Here is a 20,338-nt window from a genome sequence, read left to right as displayed (position 1 = left end):
AGGAAGAAGTTATTTACTGTGAGGGTGCTGAGGCGCTGGCACAGGGTGCCCAGAGAAGCTGTGGCTGCACCATCCCTGGCAGTGTTCAAGGCCAGGTTGGATGGGGCCTGGAGCAACCTGCTCCAGTGGAAGGTGTCCCTGCCCATGGCAAGGGATTGCAACTGGGTGAGTTTTAAGGTCCCTTCTGACCAAAGCAGTCTGTGATTCTGATTCTCTTACTTGGCTCAAGAGCTGCTTCTTTCATGACTTCTCCCCACCCCACGAGCTCTGACAAAACCACTGCAGCCAGGGATGAGAGACCACAGCCAGGAGCTCTGCCCTGTGCCTCTTCTTCCCTGCTGCTGCTGGCACTGACCAGCCAGTGCTGCCAACACCACTGAACACCGACTCACCAGTAACTCCAGTGTGAAGCCCACCCCCTGCCCTGCCCTGTGTCCAAACACTCCCAGTGTGTTTGGGAGTTCAAAGCCAGTCCTCCATCCTGGCTTGAGGACAAGGCCCATAACCATTCCAGGAGCTGTATTTTCAAGTTGTTCTTCCTCACACACACACACACACACACACACAAGGTGTTTATCTCCCCCACAGTGATTTTCAACATCAAAACACTTAAGCAGGTACTTAGGAAACTGAATTTAGGAAAATAGAAGAAAAAAATCACTTAAACACACATACACATTTAAGCAGAGGTATTTCCTGATCAATCAGATCCGAAAACCTTTCATTAACCAGCAAAAACATCTGCAGATATCATAACCTTTTATTACAGTGAGCTGAGGATGGGTATTTGGCTCAGGACTTTCTGTGCTTGACTTTAAGGAGGCTGACTGCAAATGAGATAAAAAAACCCCAGAAAACGTAAAATTAATATTTTCACAATTGCCACCAATTTTGAGCACACTCGTATACACCCTGCAAGCGCTGTGTTACCCTCCAAGGAGCAGCTCTTAGTTCCCATACAGAATGCTATCACAAAAATCTTAGTACTCCCCTGTTTTCAAGATGTTTCACCAGTACAGAAGCATATTACTGCTCTCTCAGCACTGCTGCGTGACTGCTCAGGCCAGCCAAAACAACAGAGACACACAGGGATACACAAAGCAACCGTAAGAAAGATGCATAAGAAAGGTAAAGAAAAATGACAACACACAAGAACAAAGGGAAGCACACTGATAGTGATAACATTGAGAGGAAGAGTGACCAACAGTACAAGATATAAGCTCTCCAGTAGCATGCAGTGATTTCTGTAGGGAAAAATCTCCAGATCATACTATTAAAAGGACACTTTGTGCCACTTCTTGTAAGTTTTTACAGTATTAAAGGTTACTGTCTCTGGGAACAGCCTGGCCTGAATTTGTTTCAGTGCATGCAGTCCATTGCTGTGCTTCAGTCTGTGGCAGTGTTAAGCTCCAGCTGCACACCCTCCCCAGCAAAAGCAACCCAAACCCTTCAGGTTTTACAAGGGAGGGACATAGGAAGGAATTATCCAGGTTATTTTCTGTACCTGAGTGCAATGCAGTAGCCACGTGACTACGGTTTGATTATTACTCGCTTAAATGAATTCTGGTGTAACGAATGATTTCAGAAGAACAACATGGCGCTTGCAACAGGGACTGAAGTTAAAGGTATGATGACACTGCATGATCTGAAATCCTTTCCAGTGTCCTTTTAAGTATCTATAGACCAGTACCTCAGCTGCAACTGGTACGGAAGAGAAGCGAATCCCAATGAAACAACCCAAATCAAGACTGTTACACTATCCCACAGTAAAGAAACAGTCTATAGCACTACTGAAGAGAAGCAAGCATGGATAAAGCATGGAAGAAAGAAGGATAATAGCAGCATGTGGTTTACCATGTTCACTTCTCAGTTTATTAATATTAGTGGTGCACTCAGCAATGGCAAAAGCAAGGGATGAAATTCTGACAAAACTGGCAATTCTCTACCACGTCTCAACACATAATCATGGTCCTTGTAAACAGCTACCTCCTCTCTGGACTGAAATTGCAAAGAAAAGAATATTTACATATAATATATATGTATATACCCACAAAACCAAAATTAAGTCAGATCCTTATCAAGGAAATCGCGTTTTGCAGAGAAGAAAACATAATGCACTATTAAATAGTAGAGCTCCAAAGATTTTGAAGGCATCGTGATTTTCATGTTTTCTTCCTCCAGTCACTTCCCCCTGGATTTTAGTAGACTAAATACTTCATTTCAGAGTAAATAAGTGGAAATATTATCGAGCAACTCCGGTAAAGAATGGCTCCACTATTGACAAATGCTCGAGGCTTCATGATCCAGGACTCTGACTTGAAGCAAAAATAAACAGCATAGAATGCTACAGCAAAGAAATGGCCGATCAGCACCATTGGCTTAGGAGATAACCTGTATTGAGAATAAAGAGATAGAACATGTCAATAAACAGTACTGGAAAGCACTGACAGAAAGTAAGTTTACAAGTAGAGATCTGCACTCAGGATGACCCTGCCCTCCCCTTCTGATTTAGGCAGCGCTGGTGCTCACATCTCAACTGAAAAATACACACTTTGTTGTCTTGGAGCTGCTCCATGCTCTGCTCCCCCCCCTACAATGCAGCCAACACACGCTGCTGCACTCTCCTCATTCCCAGCAGCCTGTGCCTGCCTCCATCAGCCCCCGGGGGATTACTCTCAACAAGCTCTATCACTGTCAGCTCCCGTTCCAAATCAGGAGACATACAAATGCACACATTCTCACATGCTCAAAGCAGTATGAGTTATTGCACAGTCATTGCTTTCTGAGGGGTCAATCAAAACACCTTGACAGTTCCACCATTCCTTACGCTCTTTTATGGGAGACCTCATCCTTTGCTATTCCCAACTCATCAAGCATGAAACACCTCCACCAGGTCCTCTGCCAGTCTGGACCTCTCTACCTCATTCAAACTCCCATGCCACACACATTAACCTCTCTGCAGCTTTTAGTGGCATTTTTTTTTTATAAAGAAAAACCCAAAACAGAGTCAGCTTTTAAAGACATCTTCTAATAAAGCTCCAACCTTTAGTATAATCCTAAAAACAGGCTCCTGTGGACTTGGACTACTGCCCCTGTTCACATTAGCCATTTCCAGCACCCTGTACTTACACAGACAGCAATCCAACAGGGCCTGAGACACATTCTCCACCAAGCCTGAAGTAATGGAAACAGGCTTTCTTCAGCTGATGCAAGGAATCTACAAAATGAATTACAATGACTCAACAAAGATATTCAACACATACTCAAGACTAACTCAGCACACACAACAGTGATACCAAATCCAAGACTTTTGGTACTTTGGTAGCTGTTCTGTTAAATTCAACTGAATTTTGAGCTAATTTTATTGAAGTAAAGGACAGTCTTACAGAATATCCATAGAATATTCATGAATTAACTGACACAAGAACAAGTGTTTTCTGCTTGTTTCTTTGTGGCATTTTTCCTTGGTTTTGCTTTTTGAATGCCAACTCCAGGCTTGCCTTCACATTGCCAAAACTCAGTTTACGTACCACTAAAACTAAACCATTAGGCAGAGAATGCAAACTAACTCACTAAAGTCCTTCCATGGATATATATTTAATATCTATCAATATACATATACACATGCAAGAACACATGGACATCTGTTCATGCACACACACACACATCCTTTCCCCAGGCATGTTTATTTACCAAGCTGTAATTAGCCAGGAGCTATCTTTATGACATATTTACCATCTGTGGCAGCAAAGAGTTCATACAGGGCCTGGGCAAGGATGTTCACTACAAAAGAATGAGACTTTTTTCTTGACCAGTAAAATGTCCTTTTGGCCTGAAAAAGGAAAACCAAAGACATAAGTATCTCTGTCAGTAGATACAGAACCGTACTCAAAACATTCCCAAGCAGGCAGTAAGAGTCATACCCATGAAAATGTGGAATGGATCAGCACGGAACCTACATCAGTAAGGAATTTGGGAAACTTGTTGAACCGGGCTTCTCTTACTAAGTATAGAAAAGGCAGCACAGAAGGGTGTGCTTCATCTCAGCCTGGAGTGGCTGGTGCACATCAAAAACTCAAAGTGTTACCTACTTCTTGCTGTTGACGGAGTGGAAGTAGGAAATAACTGGAAGTCCGAGGTGATGCTGAGATCTAGATATCTGCATGTGGTCAAGTAAGTCCTGTACTGTCCTAACGTTCAGGGGCCCTCTTAAGGGCTTTTCAATTCTCAAATACACTTTCAAAATCCTTTACTTGTCATCTATAGCTATTCTAACTGTAGTTTAGCCAAGACAACATAAAATCATAGAATGCTTTGGGTTGGAAGGACCTTAAGATCATCTGGTTCCAACCCCTGCCTAACCTGATTAAAAGCAGTGAAGAAATAAATAAGTAATCTTATTACTTACTTAGCAGAATTCTGGGTCAAAATCTCACTGTAAAAACAAACCTGGCATCAACACTGATGGTGCTGATTGCTGGGAAAGAAGATGTTTCCTAACTTCCTACTGCGAGATTAATGCAGCAGGCAAGGGGCCAGTGGAGCATGGAGATGTGCCTGGAAAAACTTGGTCCACATGCTCATTATCCCCTACTCATACAACAGTAATGGCCAAACCCCACCCCATTTACCATCAACCTGCCCCTTTACTCTGCTCTTGTGATACCTCACCTGGAGTATTGTGTGCAGTTCTGGTGTCCTCAACATAAAAAGGACATGGAACTGTTGGAACAAGTCCAGAGAAGGGCCATGAGGACGATCAGGGGACTGGAGCACCTCCCATATGAAGACAGGCTGAGAAAGTTGGGGCTGTTCAGCCTGGAGAAGAGGCTGCCTGGAGACTTCATAGCAGCCTTTCAGTATCTGAAGGGGGCCTATAGGGATGCTGGGGATGGACTCTTCATTAAGGACTGTAGTGATAGGACAAGGGGTAATGGGTTAAAACTTAAACAGGGGAAATTTAGATTGGGTATAAGGAGGAAATTCTTTCCTGTTAGGGTGGTGAGGCACTGGAATAGGTTGCCCAGGGAGCTTGTGAATGCTCCATCCCTGGCAGTGTTCAAGACCAGGCTGGACGAGGCCTTGGGTGATCTGGTTTAGTGTGAGGTGTCCCTGCCCATGGCAGGGGGGTTGGAACTTGATGATCTCAAGGTCCTTTCCAGCCCTAACTATTCTATGATTCTATGATTCTAACCTGTGCTACAAACACATTATTAACAGGGCCAGATAAGGTCATACTAGCAAAGTGTGCCGACTACACCCAGCACACCAGTCCCCTTCAGCACAACATGACAGATCAGCAAGCAGTGTTGATTCTGCTTTTTGCCACACAGCCACAGCATCCCATACCACAACTCTGTTGCCTGGTGAATGCCTCATGTAGGTTTGAATACCCAAAGCTTCGAAGACTGCTGTGCCTTGCTAAAAACTTACACATGTCCCCAAGCTGCACAGAACTTAGAAAAGAGTCATCAAACTGCAGTAAAAGCTGCAAAATAAAGCTTCACCTGAAGAATGTCAGAGTCTTCATAAAGGTCTGGAATATCCTGGAGTAAACTCTTCCATATTTTAATATCATTGAAAATAACACTCATTCCTCCACCAGTCAGAGGGTGTCTTATATTGTATGCATCTCCTAAAAGCAGAACACCTGCGTGGAAGAGAAAAATTTATGGGATACTGCATGACCAAATCCTCTATTTTTTTCTAATCAAACTTACTAAGAATTCATTCCCATATATAAGATGGGAGGAAGGGGAGGAAGGGAAGGAAGGAAGGACTTAATTTAAACAGGCTTAAAAAGGCTTAAAGATGAACAAACTCAGCATTTCTCCCATACAGGTTCTTATGTGTGCGTTTCAAAGAATAAACACACTTAAGGTAATTTCTTTCCATTTTTAATCAAGTTTTCCTTAAAAAGACCAAGCTTGTATCAGCTTGAGCAACTGAGTGATTTAAACTTAAAAATCAAGCAAGCCCCGATTTGAAGTTGTGTCAATATAAACATCCCAGTTGCACTCTGCGCAGGGTATACAAACTTAATCTCTCACAGAAGAATTGACAGTTGTATTGAACACCAAATATACATCTATGGCAACAAAGCCCAATGTCCCCAGAGAAGTCCATAATGCCTTTTTCCCTCCTTTCATTCCATAACACGCACCTTTTTTGTTTACAGCTGACGGGGGCAGGAAGCTGGCTGGCATCGTCCTTAAGCGATCAGTCTGAACTGCTACTAAGAATGGCTCCTTTAAGTGATCTGCAATAACCAAGTATTTCAGTTACACAAGAGTCTAAAATCATGCTCACACAGCCCATTTTAACCTCTTCTTAGAGAGATAATCCTTCTGAATTGCTAGTCTCACAGATGTGAGCTAAACAAACTGCTGTGGGATGTGGAACCAAAGAAGGGTGAATGGGAACTGAATCAGTAACTGTGCACATGGAAAAAGGCCACACGGTTCAATGGATTCAGGGAGACTGGCCTTTCTGGCACTCATAACAGTGACAGTTATGGATGGAAATCTTCCTGCACTTACCAGGTAGCTGTGGATGAACGTTCTCAATCATGTATTCTCTTAAATTCTTTGGCATTTCCCCTCGAATATCAACAAGGACCCGAGTCTCAGTTGAAGAAATCTGATAGATAAGCACTGGACTGGGTTTAGCTAGAACAAGTTCAGCGTAATTGGCTTTAAACTGTGGTGCATCCTTGAAGAGAAAAGAAGGGGAGGAAAGCTTGAGACTGATTAATGAAAGGATATTCAACTGTAGAAATTCAAAATCATTTTAAGTACTTTGAAATAAAATCCCATATTGCAGTGTGTTATTTACCCCAATGAACAAGTGTTTTCAAAAAGAAAGTTCTTAACTTCAGTGCAGTGACAATTCTTTTCACAACACATTTTAATTTTTACTATAAAATATGTTGTTATCCATTTCACTTGAACACCTCACTAATATTTAAGACATGCCATTGAAAGCCTGTAATATAATCACTGTAGTGGGTTTTGGTAAGAGGATGTTCTCTTTTCATAAAGGAAGTGCTGGGAGGGAAAGAAATGCACTGTATTTCTTTCTGTATGCATTGTCTCTGTATGCGACTATATGGAGATACCAACTGAGGAAGAATCACAGGGTCCTATCTAACCAGGTCTTAAATAGGTTTCCAAAAGTAGAGAAACAGGAGGTCCTTGGGCAGTGGTAACTGGGTTCGGGACCCAAAAAGTGCTGAAGTTCCTCCAAGTCAGTGTTCCCAGTCCAGTGAAAATCCTGTGGTTTGCTTTCTTCTCCCTTCATTCTTTTTCTGTTAATACTATAGTCAATGTAGCAGCCACAGAAGGCAATTCTACCTGGGTTCTCCGACCACTCAGCTACCAACCTAGATTCCCACTTTCTCCCTTGAAGTATATAGATCCTGAAGGTACGTATGTACCTGTTTACAAGGCACCCCACCTTCAGGCAAAAACACAGTTTGGGGATTCTTCTGGAGTATAAAACATGAGTGGTTTGACCCACAGCTGTCAGCATGATCTAAAACTCCAGATCTCGGCTCCCTGAACAAGTATCACAAATACTGTGAGAAACAAGCGTCACCAGCTCAGCTACCAATACCTCAACCCAAAAACCAGTCAAAGCACTTATAGCCACAGAAATTATCTTCTAAATGGGGTTCCAGCTTTAAAATGGTGTTCGCTTCCAATCCAGAAATTATATGCTAATAGCACATATAGCACTACCTTATATGAGATGCTAAAACTATTCTTCAAGGAAAAAGAATATCTGTGAACAGGTTTAGTATGCCCAGTGCTCAGTTAAAACTTCCTGTGTTGAATCCTAATCTGGTCTCTTTTAAACCCTCTCTTGTTCAACTATATGCTTAACGCTGTGCTCCACTCTTTATACCAGAAATCTAACTTTTAAAGTTTCTTAGAAGTGTTTTAAGAGTCAAAAATCTGATCTGTAACTGCACTAGTTAACTGGGTATGCATCAATCATGTGAGAGTTAAAACAGGGACTAAAATATCCAAGCAGTCCTCAAAGGGACACAGAAACTGATAGAAGAGCTGGTTAAGTATCTAAAAGCATAGGTCTAATTCATTCTTTCAGAAAAGATGCTGAACAACAACATATTCAGTGAAATTCAGACCCACATTAAGAAGCAGTAGTATATTGGCTTACATAATATCATATATAAACGTTACCTTTAAAATGCAACCAACGAAATGGGATGACACAGTAACTTTGTTGGAGACCAAGTGTTTTCTAAACTTGGAGAAAAGTCCATCAGCAACAACAGTGAGCGGTGCATGAAGTTCCTGCAGCACGAGGTAAAAAAAGGACATTTTCAATTTTGCTTCAGAACAGGGGGAACCAAATCCCAAGCTCCCATTTGCAATTGTGCATTAGATGTTCTACAAACAATAAACAGGTAAGAGGATCACAGAAGGTATTTATACTTTATGTATTTTTGCCTTCCTCATATTCATACTTATCATAGAATCATAGCATAGTTAGGGTTAGAAAGGACCTTAAGATCATCAAGTTCCAACCCCCCTGCCATGGGCAGGGACACCTCACACTAAACCATGTCACCCAAGGCTCTGTCCAACCTGGCCTTGAACACTGCCAGGGATGGAGCATTCACAACTTCCCTGGGCCACCTATTCCAGTGCCTTATCACCCTAACAGGAAAGAATTTCCTCCTTATATCCAATCTAAACTTCCCCTGTTTAAGTCTTAACCCGTTACCCCTTGTCCTGTCACTACAGTCCCTAATGAAGAGTCCCTCCCCAGCATCCTTATATGCCCCCTTCAGATACTGGAAGGCTTCTATGAGGTCTCCAGGCAGCCTCTTCTCCAGGCTGAACAGCCCCAACTTTCTCAGCCTGCCTTTATATGGGAGGTGCTCCAGTCCCCTGATCATCCTCATGGCCTCCTCTGGACTTGTTCCCATAGTTCCATGTCCTTTTTATGTTGAGGACACCAGAACTGCACACAGTACTCTAAGTGAGGTCTCACAAGAGCAATACTTAACCCTATTTCCTGTAAAAGTTGATCTAAGAATAAATATACTTTGGCTTTTTCAGACATGTTTTCAGACCCCATAGTTATGGCACTGTGTGGGAGCTTGGATCAAAAACAGACACGGAAGTAGAGTAACTGCCGCCTTCAGCATATAGAAGAAAAAAGAAAACCAATACAAGCTTTTAAATTAAAGAGCTATGTGTAAGCAACTAAACAAAACCAAAGCGCTACAAACTGAAAGGCAGCAAGTATACCAAGATCTTTACAACAGCAGTGAACCCTGAGCAGTTCCTGGCATACTTGGTAACTACAGGAACAAATAGTGCACAGAGACAAAATACAAAATAGAACCCAAGTAAACTGATGAGGTTCAGCCTGAGTGTAGGCACATTCCTAATATTTACCACACACTCTAATATATACAAATTATTTCAATTACTCACATACCTTTTTAAACAATCTATGTATTGTAATATAGTAACACCATTATACTATCATTATACTAGAAACAATTTAGAGGCAGATGTTTCCTTCTACCTACAGCTTTCTCAATGTCAGTACATTCAGTGATGTAACTGAAACAATGATAGAGTTATACTAAGCATTGGTCCTTGGCCTTCAACAATCCACACATTTGGCATGAGAAGGAAAGCTTTCAGGAAGTAATAAGGCAAAAAAGTCTTAGTAGTCCCAGAAAACATTTTACTATTGGATGGAAGCATCTGGTAGGCTAGTATGTGAGTGGGTTCCTCTATGGTTCCTCTATGAGCAGTTCTCTCCTGCTTAGGAATGGATCAGCCACTTGTGTCACACAGTCCTTACACCTTTTACTGTGTTATGGGACATTGGACAAAATCAGATGCGAGCAGAGCTGAGGAAAATAATACAGGTTTATGGTTTCTGAGCTTATTGAAGTGAGCTCCTGAGTAGAGCTAACAAATCCTCTTTCCTATAGATTCCTGTCTCAGAATACTGCAAGCTCTAATTATTCCTGCAGTTAAAGCATAGCCACCTCCACATAAGGGTTCCCTGGTGTCTCATCATCTGAACATTCATGCTAGTTTTTCCACAGTCAACACACTAAGACGTTATTCAGTTGCCTGGTTTTGATAAAGTTGACTTGGAGCATACTGGCTAATTTGAACCTCACTGAAGAGAGTAAAAGTCTCACAGGTAATGTGGTAGACAACAGGGATGAAGAGAACAAACACAGTAACGCAGTATAGATCAGACTGCTTTCTTTATGAAAGGGGGCTAAGGAATGCAAACAGGCTTTGGGTTTTGGTTTGGGTTCCCCAAGTTGTTTCCCAGCCGTAAAAAGTCACAAGCAGAGAAACACAGTTAAGAATAAATCTTCAGTGGAAATTTCTTTCTCTAAAGTCAAAGGAGATCTAGGCCACCAAATGAAACAGCTCTTTCCAGTCATAGAACCTCAGCATAAACATGAATTTGTTTATCCCCATTATACACACAGGAAACTCAGAGCCCTAACAATACGCAGGCTCTCAGGACAGATGCGGGCTAAAACACTGGTTACCCCGCTGCTGGTCAAATAAGTCACACTTAAAATTGCAATAACAACATCTGTATATGTGTAAAGCTTAAAAATCAATCTCCCTTTACCCCCAAACAAAACCAAACCAAACCCACTTCTACACTGCTGGATGATAAAGCCAATTGGATTTGGGGAAAATAACCCAAACAAACAACAAACTACTCCATCCTCCAAAATCTCCTCCTCTCAAAGTCCCTCTTTCTAGTACCCATGTGATTCAATGGCTTGTTCTACTAGAGAGGACGTCTTTATATGTTTTAATCATTTTATATAACTTGTAAGACAGACCAAGAAACAGAACCTGGAACTCCTCCGTTCTCCAGCTACCTCAAGCAGGTCAAGGATAGTGCTTCCACTTAGCTCTCTTAAAACTTACTTCTTACAGCACTTTGCCATCAAGCGGGCTGAAATGCCATTTGCCTGAGGAGGCTCTAAAACCAACCAGCTTTCCTACATCCTGGGCAAGCACATTTAAAAGGCTCTTTTACATACTGTTTTATACCACTGTTTAATGGCCTAAAGATGAGAGATTTCATTAGTAATGCTCAGAGCAGGAACTTCCAACTCCTCAGGAGCTTTCTCAATCTTGTATGGAGGGCAACACCCTGGCTACATGACTTTAGGCAGCAAAGGAATTTTGAAGTCAACAAAGGAGATTATAAACTTGGCTCTTCTAGAGAACAGGCAGTATATCCAGCACATTGGTTCTACCCAGGCTGGTCTTTCCTAAACTTTTAATTACGAGTTCACACAGTTTGATAGCAGTTTAGCACTGGTTGAGGCAAAGAATATTCATCAAATCAGTGATGCAATTAAAATAGGCCAGAACTCTGTGATCCAAGAAATTACCGGACAAAGCTCTCTTTCTGAATAGTCACCTATCTTATTTTCAGATACCTCAGCTGATGGTGGAAGTATATGTGGAAGTGTAAATCATTACACACGGCAAAACACAAATCTTAATATACTGCATTTTCCACCAGCAACTCTCAAAAGATTTTAAACTCCAGATATATGAATACTGAAATAATGAACTGAATTCTCCAGACACACTAAATGTAGAAGCTGCACAAGAAGTTATAACAAGAATTCCCATATGCTGGGACCGTATCTCTCTTTATTAAAACTTTCACTTGCTTGATAATGCCATTATATCTGTGCCAGTGCTCCAAAATAAAGGTTTTTTTAATGATTATATGTATGCACCAACCCTTGATTTTCTGAACAGTTTAACAAAGATTGTAACACAGAACTTCCTACCTTCGTGTCTCCAGTTTCTTTGTCCTTGTACTGAACACCCACGACACAGTCATCTTCCTCAAGCAATTCTACCACAGTCCCCTCAATGAATTTTGCACTGAAACAAAACAGAGGGTTTAAAACAGAATGGAAGATTAATGCTGCCAGCATTTCAAGGCACTAGACAAGGAAAACCAGATTTTCACTAATCCTGTCTCTGCCAAAACAAACTGTTTGCTTCAATTTTACAAAAATGTGTTCTTGACCGCTTTCAGAAGCTGCATTAAACATCAAAAAGTGCTTGGCATTAATTTCAGTTCAACATTACCATTTCATTTGATACTTGAGAATAGTCTAAAACTGTTGTGCTTATCTTAAATACCAAACCACATAGCAGAATCCCCAGTTGTGCTTCGGGTGCTCCATGGCCATGTAAGAGCTGCAGAGAGGAGTTTGACACCTACTAATGGTCAGAAACCAGGCAGCTGAACCAGACATCCCTGCTCAAGACAGGAAATACTGACAGTGCAGGTGATCCCTGACTGCAAGCAGAATTCAGGAGCAAGATCTGAAGCAGCAATTCTACACTAACATGTACACGAAGATAATGGTACCTAATTTCCAGAGTAGTCCAAAATAACCTAACCTGTTTAGGGCAGAGTCATCCAGTTTTTCACTTCAGGAACTCAGGATACTCCTGTATTTTCCCCCCCTCATTTTCTTGCTATTTATGCTTTTCCAGTTCTGTTAATGCTTATGTTCACAGTTTGAACTGAGTATCCCTTATTTCCACCTCCCAAAACCAGCTATTTGGGGTAAACAAATTAAATCCCTGTACATTTACATCCCCTGTTGGGTCCGACCTGTTAAACCTGATCCCAGAAGTTCAGACTTAGCAGCTCAACACAGACACTCTTTCCCTCACAAATATTTGCATATCCAGATGGAATTCCGCAACTTGGAGAAATTAGCTAAAGGTCTACATGAGAATTCAACAGATTAGTATTTTGGGCTCTTGGAGGGAACACGAGCAATTGAATTCAAGTCTTTTCTACATGTCAGCCAGCACAGAAATTTCTGAGCTTGATTTGCCAGGCAACAGGCAGGTTGGATGGATCAAAACATGAATGGTTGTGTGTTAGCACACTGACCGAAACCTCACCAGCAAGGGAGGGCAGCAACATGTCACGTTAATAGCACGTGAATCAGAGTACAGCGGATCCCACAGGCTTTAAATTCCTTTTATAGTTGTCAATTCAGATACCCAAGTGGAGTACTCACTTCTTTTTCTGGTTCTCACGCACTATAAAAGTGATTAACTGATGAGGCCCTTCCTCTTTCCTCTGCAAAATTCATTTTACTCATCTGAAATAAATTCATATTACCTACCACTTATAAAGAGGATATGTTGATAAATAATAATAAATATATAATTATCCCTTATATTTTCACAAGCTTTGAGATGAAAAACAAAGCTTCATGGAACTATTGAAGAGTTCTTGATCGCTCCCACACCTTATCGAGAAGTAGTTTGCTACCATTAAACTGAAAGCAGGCATACACAAAGTGAACATTACAGATGGTGTGGGAAAAGGGGAGATAATTGAATTCAAGTCACAAACATTAGCTTTTGTGAGTTTCTGCTTCTGAGACTGTGTAGAGCCACAGGAGTTCTCCCTCCCTGCAGGCTGAGCAAAAAAGTGCCCAAATTTCACTGAACTTGAAGCCTCAACAAGAAGTTTTGATAGCTCCAGGGCCCCGAGCAAAAGAAGGACATGGACCTGCTTGATTCCAGAAGAGGCTATGAAGATGATCAGAAGAACAGCTGAAGCACCTCTCCTATGGAGACAGGCTGAGAGAACTGGGGCTGTTCAGCCTGGAGAAGAGAAAGCTCCAGGGAGACCTTGGAGCAGTCCTCCTGTACCTAAAGGGGCCAGGAAGAAATCTGGAGAGAAGCTTTTTACAAGGCACGTAGTGACAGGACAACAAGAATGGCTTTAAACTGAAAGATTTAGATTAGGTACTACAAATAAGTTCTCCTCTGTGAGGGTGCTGAGGCCCTGGCACAGGTTGTCCAGAGAAGCTGTGGCTGCCCCATCCCTGGCAGTGTTCAAGGCCAGACTGGACAGGCCTTTGAGCAACCTTGTCTAGTGGAAGGTGTCCCTGCCTGTGTCAGGGGATTGGAACCAGATGACCTTTAAGGTCCCTTCCAATCCAAACCATTCTATGAGACATGGTTGTGGCTGCTATCTTTCAGTGCTATTTTTAATAATTCATATGATACAATAGCTATGACAGGAGAAAGCAATTTCCTATTCAGAAGAGACATGTATGGTAAAAAGATTACAATGCCACGTTTCCCTTGTAACTGTTGTTCAGGGAAATAAAGACAATTAAAAAAAAACCACCCCACCGAAAATAGCACCTAGAATCTATTATGTTTCAATAAAAGATTTATTATCTCCTGTACAAAAGATGAATCAGTTAAAGAAAAAATATCAAATACTAATAACTTTAATTTCCTTAGGAAGAGAAGGTGTCTTCAAGATTCTCAAAAATAGAAGTTAATAACTAGAATGAGCTACTTTCATTTAGTGCTCCTGTCTAGTTAGTAGCTTGACTTCCTGTTATCAGTAAAAGCAGAACAACATGCAAATGTCTAAGTTCAATTTCTGGCATCATAGATAACACCAGTGGAAGCAATGTATGTCCCTGCTCATTGCAGGAGGGCTGGACTGGATGCCCTTTAAAGGTCCTTTCTAACCCAAACTATTCCATAATTGTAAGAATACCACAGATTTGCCACTTGTTTCTTGACCAAGGAAGCTCTACACATGGCTTACCGATAAGAGGTCTCTACTCTTGGTGAAGTACCAAACCCAAGAATCAGTAGAAGAGAACTGACCCTTTAGCCTTGAACTGTTCTCTCACGTGGATGGGCCAGTATCTTGCCTAATACTTAAAACCTATACTCCTGTAGATTAACTTGTCCCAAAAGGTAATGTATGATGTATACGTAACTCATGAACGTTACCTACAGAAAACAGAACAAGCAACTATAGCTGTTCCATTCTCTCAGTCTTGTTCATTGCAGCCCTCTGTGTCGGGACAGAGGGAAGCGGTTAAGGAATCTCACGGATGCTGGGAACAGTGGTTCTGAACCTCTAGATCCCAACTGAGCTGTTCATAAGATGACTCACTTGGGCTCTGCCATAGCTGCCCTTCGGAGACCCATGATGAACTGGCCATGATGAAAAGCTCTTCCACTGGCCACGTGCCCATCCTCAGATGTTGGATAAGGAATTTCAACCTCCGTCTTGCTCTCTATGTCATGAATTATGTAACCATTTACAGTTTGTGCGTCAATACCTTCTACTGCATCTGCAAAATAGAAACCAACAGATGAGTTAAAAGAGGTCTTTAAAAAAGCTTAATTATTAAAAGTATTTATCTACAGTCCAATTTTCTTAAACAAAACACACCCTGAAGAATTAATATTTTCAAAATAGTACATCAGAAATACATAAGCAATTTTAATTCAAATATTAGGTGCAGATCATGTATTTGTTCATTTTCCCAGTAGGCATGCTTCCCCTAAAACTATTGCATTATAGATATATTTAGAGTCTTAAATGCACTCACCTTCAAGACCCAGGTCTCTAAGTGCTTTAAAACCTCCAGGTTGCAACAATTCTCCAACTATCCTGTCAGGTTCTTTCAGATCCCTCTCTATAACAGTCACCTTTCTTCCATCCCTCGAGAGCACCGTGGCCAAGGAAGAACCCAGGACGCCTGATCCCACAATGATAATTTCTGGGTTGTATTGGGGTGATAACGTTGTATTTGGAGCTGTCTCTGTCAGATACACATCTGAGAAGTTTATGTCTCTTTTACCCTTTAGAAAACAAAGCCAACAAAGTTACATGTACCATAACCTTGCCAGAGAGCTGACCTTGGTCTAGTTTTACTTTGACCTGGGGGACTGAGAGCACAGTGGTAGTTGGAGAGCATCTTCCAGTTCAGTTGTACTTGACAATGCAACAAAACCACAACAAGCAGAGAGAAGAAAAAAACAACACCCTTCCTACCCCCCAAACAAAAGTCAAGATACTTCCTTAAACTTGCCTTGCTGCTCAAAGACACTAACTCTCAGAGAGACTGAAAGTCACATTCCCATGAAAAGCAGTAAGCCAAAGGTGTCCCGTATTCTTGGTCTATAAAGTAACATATACCAATACCTTTATACCAGTGAGCCACTACTACATGGAGTGTGCCTCAGGACTTCGGAAGGAAACAGATTCCCTGGAAAATGTATTTCTCTTTAATTTTACTGTAAGTGAACCTACCTACCAAAGTAACAGCTTATAATAATACTCAGCATGGAAAACTGTTAGCAGAAGCAGCTACCTGGGAAATGTAGAAGTGGTCCTGAAATGAAAATTCATCAGTCAAAAGTACAGGGAAAATTACCATTCTCTTACATTTAAAGCTGTTAAGAATTGACACAGATTAGATCAGGTATCAGTTAACATATAAACTGGTACCTAAAGACCAACTGTGTTATAGGAACTTCCTACAGCATCTAATAATACCCTTTGATGTGAAAAAAAAAGTAGTAAGGGCAATTCCAGTGCAAACCAGCAAGGCATTTCTACAGCTGTGGGAATAAAGAATAGAGTCCAATTGACTCTTTCACAAATGCCTCAGCACTGCAGTGCTGAAAGTGGTTAAAATATGATTGCATCAGTGAAACAAATGCCCAGAACAAGAGAATTAATAGTGACACAGTGTCATGTTTGTATCTACAAAGCAACAAGGGAGTGAAAAACTGAATTCAGAGAATACAAGAAACTGGGGTAAAGTCAGGCTTTCACAGAAAAACAACATCAAAATCCAGAACCTCTGACCTGCAGCCAAAAATGGTTTCAAGCTCTTTTGTGCAAGGGGTCAGTGCTCAGCTGGAAATTCCTGAAGTGCACATGGAAAGTGCTGAGCCACAGATGTACTGAACATGCATATCCAGTTGGTAGTCCTCGATGGCAGGACTCCAGCTAAGCTCCACTGTCTCGCAGCAAGTCTCATGCTGAGCTCCGTGGAACAGACCAACTCTGAGCTCAGGTCATGCAGCTATTGCACAAGCAATAGCTTAGGTATATATAATTTCCAAATAACTCTACCTACAGTTATCTGGACAAACGTGTTTATCTATAAATATTAGGAAGCTGATCAGAGAGCCACAGAATAGCTGATGTTGGAAAGGACCTCCAGGGGTTATCTGGTCCAAAGCAGGGTCAGAGCAGATGGGCCTGGACAGTTTGCAGCTGGGTTTTGAACACCTCCATGGACGAGACTCCAACACGTCTCTGGGCAATCTGTTCATGCGCTCAGTCACCCTCACAGGAAAAAAAAGTGCTCCCTGATGTTCAGAGCAAACCTCCTGTGTTTCAGTCTGTACCCATTGCTTCTTGTCCCATCATCGAGCATCGCTGAAGAGATCCCAGTTCCATCTTCTTTGCACCCCCTCTTCAGATATTTATACACTTCGATGAGATCCCCCCTGAGCCTTTTTTCCTCCAGGCTGAACAGTTGCAGCTCTCTGAGCCTTTCCTTTTCCCCCATTCCTTCATCTCTACAACAGATCGGCAGCTGAAGATATTATTCTGCTAGTACATTAAGTCTTCACTATAAATCTTTCTTCAAACACATCTGATTTAACTCTGAAACTCTATACCACTTAAATAATTTCACTCTTCTGCCATCCAAAATGAACACAAAACACAAAAAATCAAGACATCCAGCATCTAAAGACAAACCCTCTTCAATCCTTTCTTAGCTCCTTTCCCTCCTCAGGGTAGAAAGTCAGAGGCCAGAGAGAACAGCAGGAAGATAATTGTGCCCCACATACGCGACGAGCATTGAACCTACCTTTCTGGATTTGGGTTGTTCAACCTGTTGAGATCCTGGGGTGGGTTTGGCCCAGAAGAAGCCAACAAGTGGTAAAGTTGCAAGTACATCAGAGAGCATCCCCAGGTGGGTCTTTTGCTGCTGCTGCTGCTGCTGCTTGGGCCCCCTGAAGCGGTACCTGTACGACAGCAGCAAGCCCAGGGAGAAAAACACTAACATGGAGAGCAGCACCTCCTTGTTAGCGTAAGTCATGAGGTCTCCACACTTTTTATACACGTAGATGAAGGAGGCGATACCCAGAAAGGTCCACATCGTGAAGGGTCTGCTCGCTGCTCCTGGACGCTTCTTCCAAAGCTTTCCTGTTGATGGATACTGTCCAAAACGGGGTTTTGTGCAAAGAACCGAAACAAATATGCATACAAATGCTAAGACTTCCTTTGCGATGGAAGGGAGGGAGGGAGATCCCAACGAGGAAGCCAGTCACAAGCTACACCTCGGTCGGCTGTCGCAGGAGCCCCTCTGGGGCTTCCGAAAGGGGGATTCCGACGCTTACCAAACCGCAATAAAGAAATCAGTTTAAACCGTCTTCTTAGGAACCACCGAGCTCCGCGCCGAGCCTTAACGAAACGCTCGACACCCCTCGCGACGCTCCCGGATCTGGAGCTCGGCCCACACCGCCTCCCCGATCACCCCTCCGCCGTGCACAGCCCGCCGGGACCGATGCTCCCCCGGTGGCGGCGGCGCTTCCCGTCAGGGAAGCGGAGCGAAGCGGCGGCGCTGAGGGAGGGAGGGGCGCCCCCGGCCCGTGACACGCCCAGGCGGGCCGCTCAGGCTCACACCCCGGAGGGGGCGCGGCTGATGCTGCACCTGCCCGCCTCAGGGCCCCCCGCACGGCCGCCTCACAGGGCAAGGATGCTGCGCTGCCGCCGATGCCGCCGCCGCCGCTGCTGCTGCTGCTGCTGCTGCTGGTGCCGCCGCCGTGGCCGTAGCCCTCCCGCCTGCCCGCCCTTCGCACAGCGCCCCGAGCCCCGCGGCGCCCACACGAACACCTCACAGCGCGGAAGGGGGGGGGGTGGTGGTGGGAGTGAGGGGGGGGCTTGCCAGGGGCGGGGCTATGCTAATGAACAGCCGCCTCCACCTCCTTGTACGTACCGCGCGCCCTGTGCCTCAGAGGCATGTGGCCAATCAGCGCTGCTATGCCGAGATGGCGCTATGGCCAGGGGCCCAATCAGGGCGGGGGGTAGGCGGGGCTTGCGCACGCCGGGCTCCTAGGGCGATGTGACGATGGGGAGGGCGGGGTGGAGTGGAGTGCCGGGGTTGTCATGGCCACGGGGTGAGGCTCATGCTTCCGAAGGGGGGTACCGGGGTGTCCTGTACTCGGCCCGCCGCGGACGGGAGGCTGAGGGCGAACGGCTCAGATGGCGAGGGCGCGGCAGCGTGGGTGCCTGCGCTGGTCAGTCCTGAGGGACTGCTGACAGTCCTGCTGCAGCCTGAGGGGGTTTTAGGCTGCTTTCCAAGAGAAAGGCGTGAGGGTGCGGCTGCAGGACGGGCCCAGAAATGCAAAAGCTGTGGAAGAAGTACGAGGTTAAATAAAGACCTTCTGGGTGGGAAGGAGAATTCGGAGGTTTGCTCCTGGGGTGATTTATACGGCTGGACAAAAATAGAACAATCTGTTTTCAGCTTTGAGCTCCTCAGGGACACACACCTACGAGAGAGGGACCTTCCTCAGGCTATGTACTTATTGCAGCACAAAACCAGGTCTCTAATGTAGTATTATAATGCTTAAAAATGATGATGCTATGAAACAAGTCAGGGCCTCACTCGAGGCAGAACTGGTAAAAGAACGGGCAAAACCTAGTGTGCCAATGGAGCAAAAGGAGGTAAGACCTTGCAGTGTTAAAATGGCCTCGATTTCACATAGGGGAAAAAACATTCAGTGGTTTCCCATGCAGTAAAAAGGAGTCTGAAAACAATTTGGTAGACTGGAATGAATGGGAGGTGAGAATGGGAGGCAGTGGGAGAAGGGGCTTTGGTTTATTCATCAGATCATAGAATCATAGGAAAAACTAGTTTGGAAAAGACCTTTAAGATCATCAAGTCCAACCATTACTGCAGGACTGTCAAGACCATGACTAAACCACATCACTGAAGCCTCATCTACATAGTTTGTGAAGGCTGCCAGAGATGGTGATTCCACCACTGCCCTGGGCAGCCTGTGCCAATGCCTGAGCACCCTCTCTGTGAAGACATTTTTCCTTATACCCAGTCTAAACCTCCCCTGGTGCAGCTTGAGGCCATTTCCTCCTTTCCTATCATTTGGTACTGGGAGAAGAAACTGCCCCCACCTCACTCCATCAGAGCAATAAGGTCCCCTCTGAGCCTTCTCCAAACTAAACCCCAGCTCCCTCAGCCATTCCTCATCAGACTTCTGTTCCAGACACTTCACCAGCTTTGTTGCCCTTCTCTGAACCTGTTCCAGCAACTCAATATATCTCTTGTAGTGAGCCATTTCAGGCTAGAAGTAAAGATCCTGTGATGTAAAAGAGATTAAGCCCAGGTTTCTCTATATGGTAAAGACATGGGTCTCATCCAAGAACGATGGTTATTCTTTCA

At 43.5% G+C, this 20,338-nt stretch overlaps 1 protein-coding gene across 1 annotated transcript; it reads right to left on the bottom strand.

Moving 5' to 3' along the window:
- Positions 1-1,846: 1,846 nt before the first annotated feature.
- SQLE (squalene epoxidase) lies at positions 1,847-18,210 on the bottom strand. Its single transcript, XM_061373507.1, has 11 exons — positions 17,747-18,210; positions 15,464-15,716; positions 15,022-15,202; positions 11,843-11,939; positions 8,205-8,318; positions 6,540-6,711; positions 6,164-6,259; positions 5,508-5,650; positions 3,736-3,832; positions 3,130-3,217; positions 1,847-2,391 (listed from the first exon to the last, which is right to left on the bottom strand). The coding sequence occupies exons 1-11, from the start codon at positions 18,035-18,037 to the stop codon at positions 2,199-2,201; spliced, it is 1,725 nt and encodes a 574-aa protein (XP_061229491.1). The 5' UTR covers positions 18,038-18,210; the 3' UTR covers positions 1,847-2,198.
- Positions 18,211-20,338: the final 2,128 nt, after the last annotated feature.

The sequence above is a fragment of the Neopsephotus bourkii genome, unplaced genomic scaffold, assembly GCF_033783945.1.
Source record: "Neopsephotus bourkii isolate Nb327-2 ecotype Australia unplaced genomic scaffold, CSIRO-AGI_Nbou_v1 NB_1630, whole genome shotgun sequence".
NCBI classification, from domain to species: Eukaryota; Metazoa; Chordata; class Aves; order Psittaciformes; family Psittacidae; genus Neopsephotus; species Neopsephotus bourkii.
The sequence above is the reverse complement of the archived record's forward strand: the minus strand, read 5'-3'. Positions and strand labels throughout refer to the sequence as shown.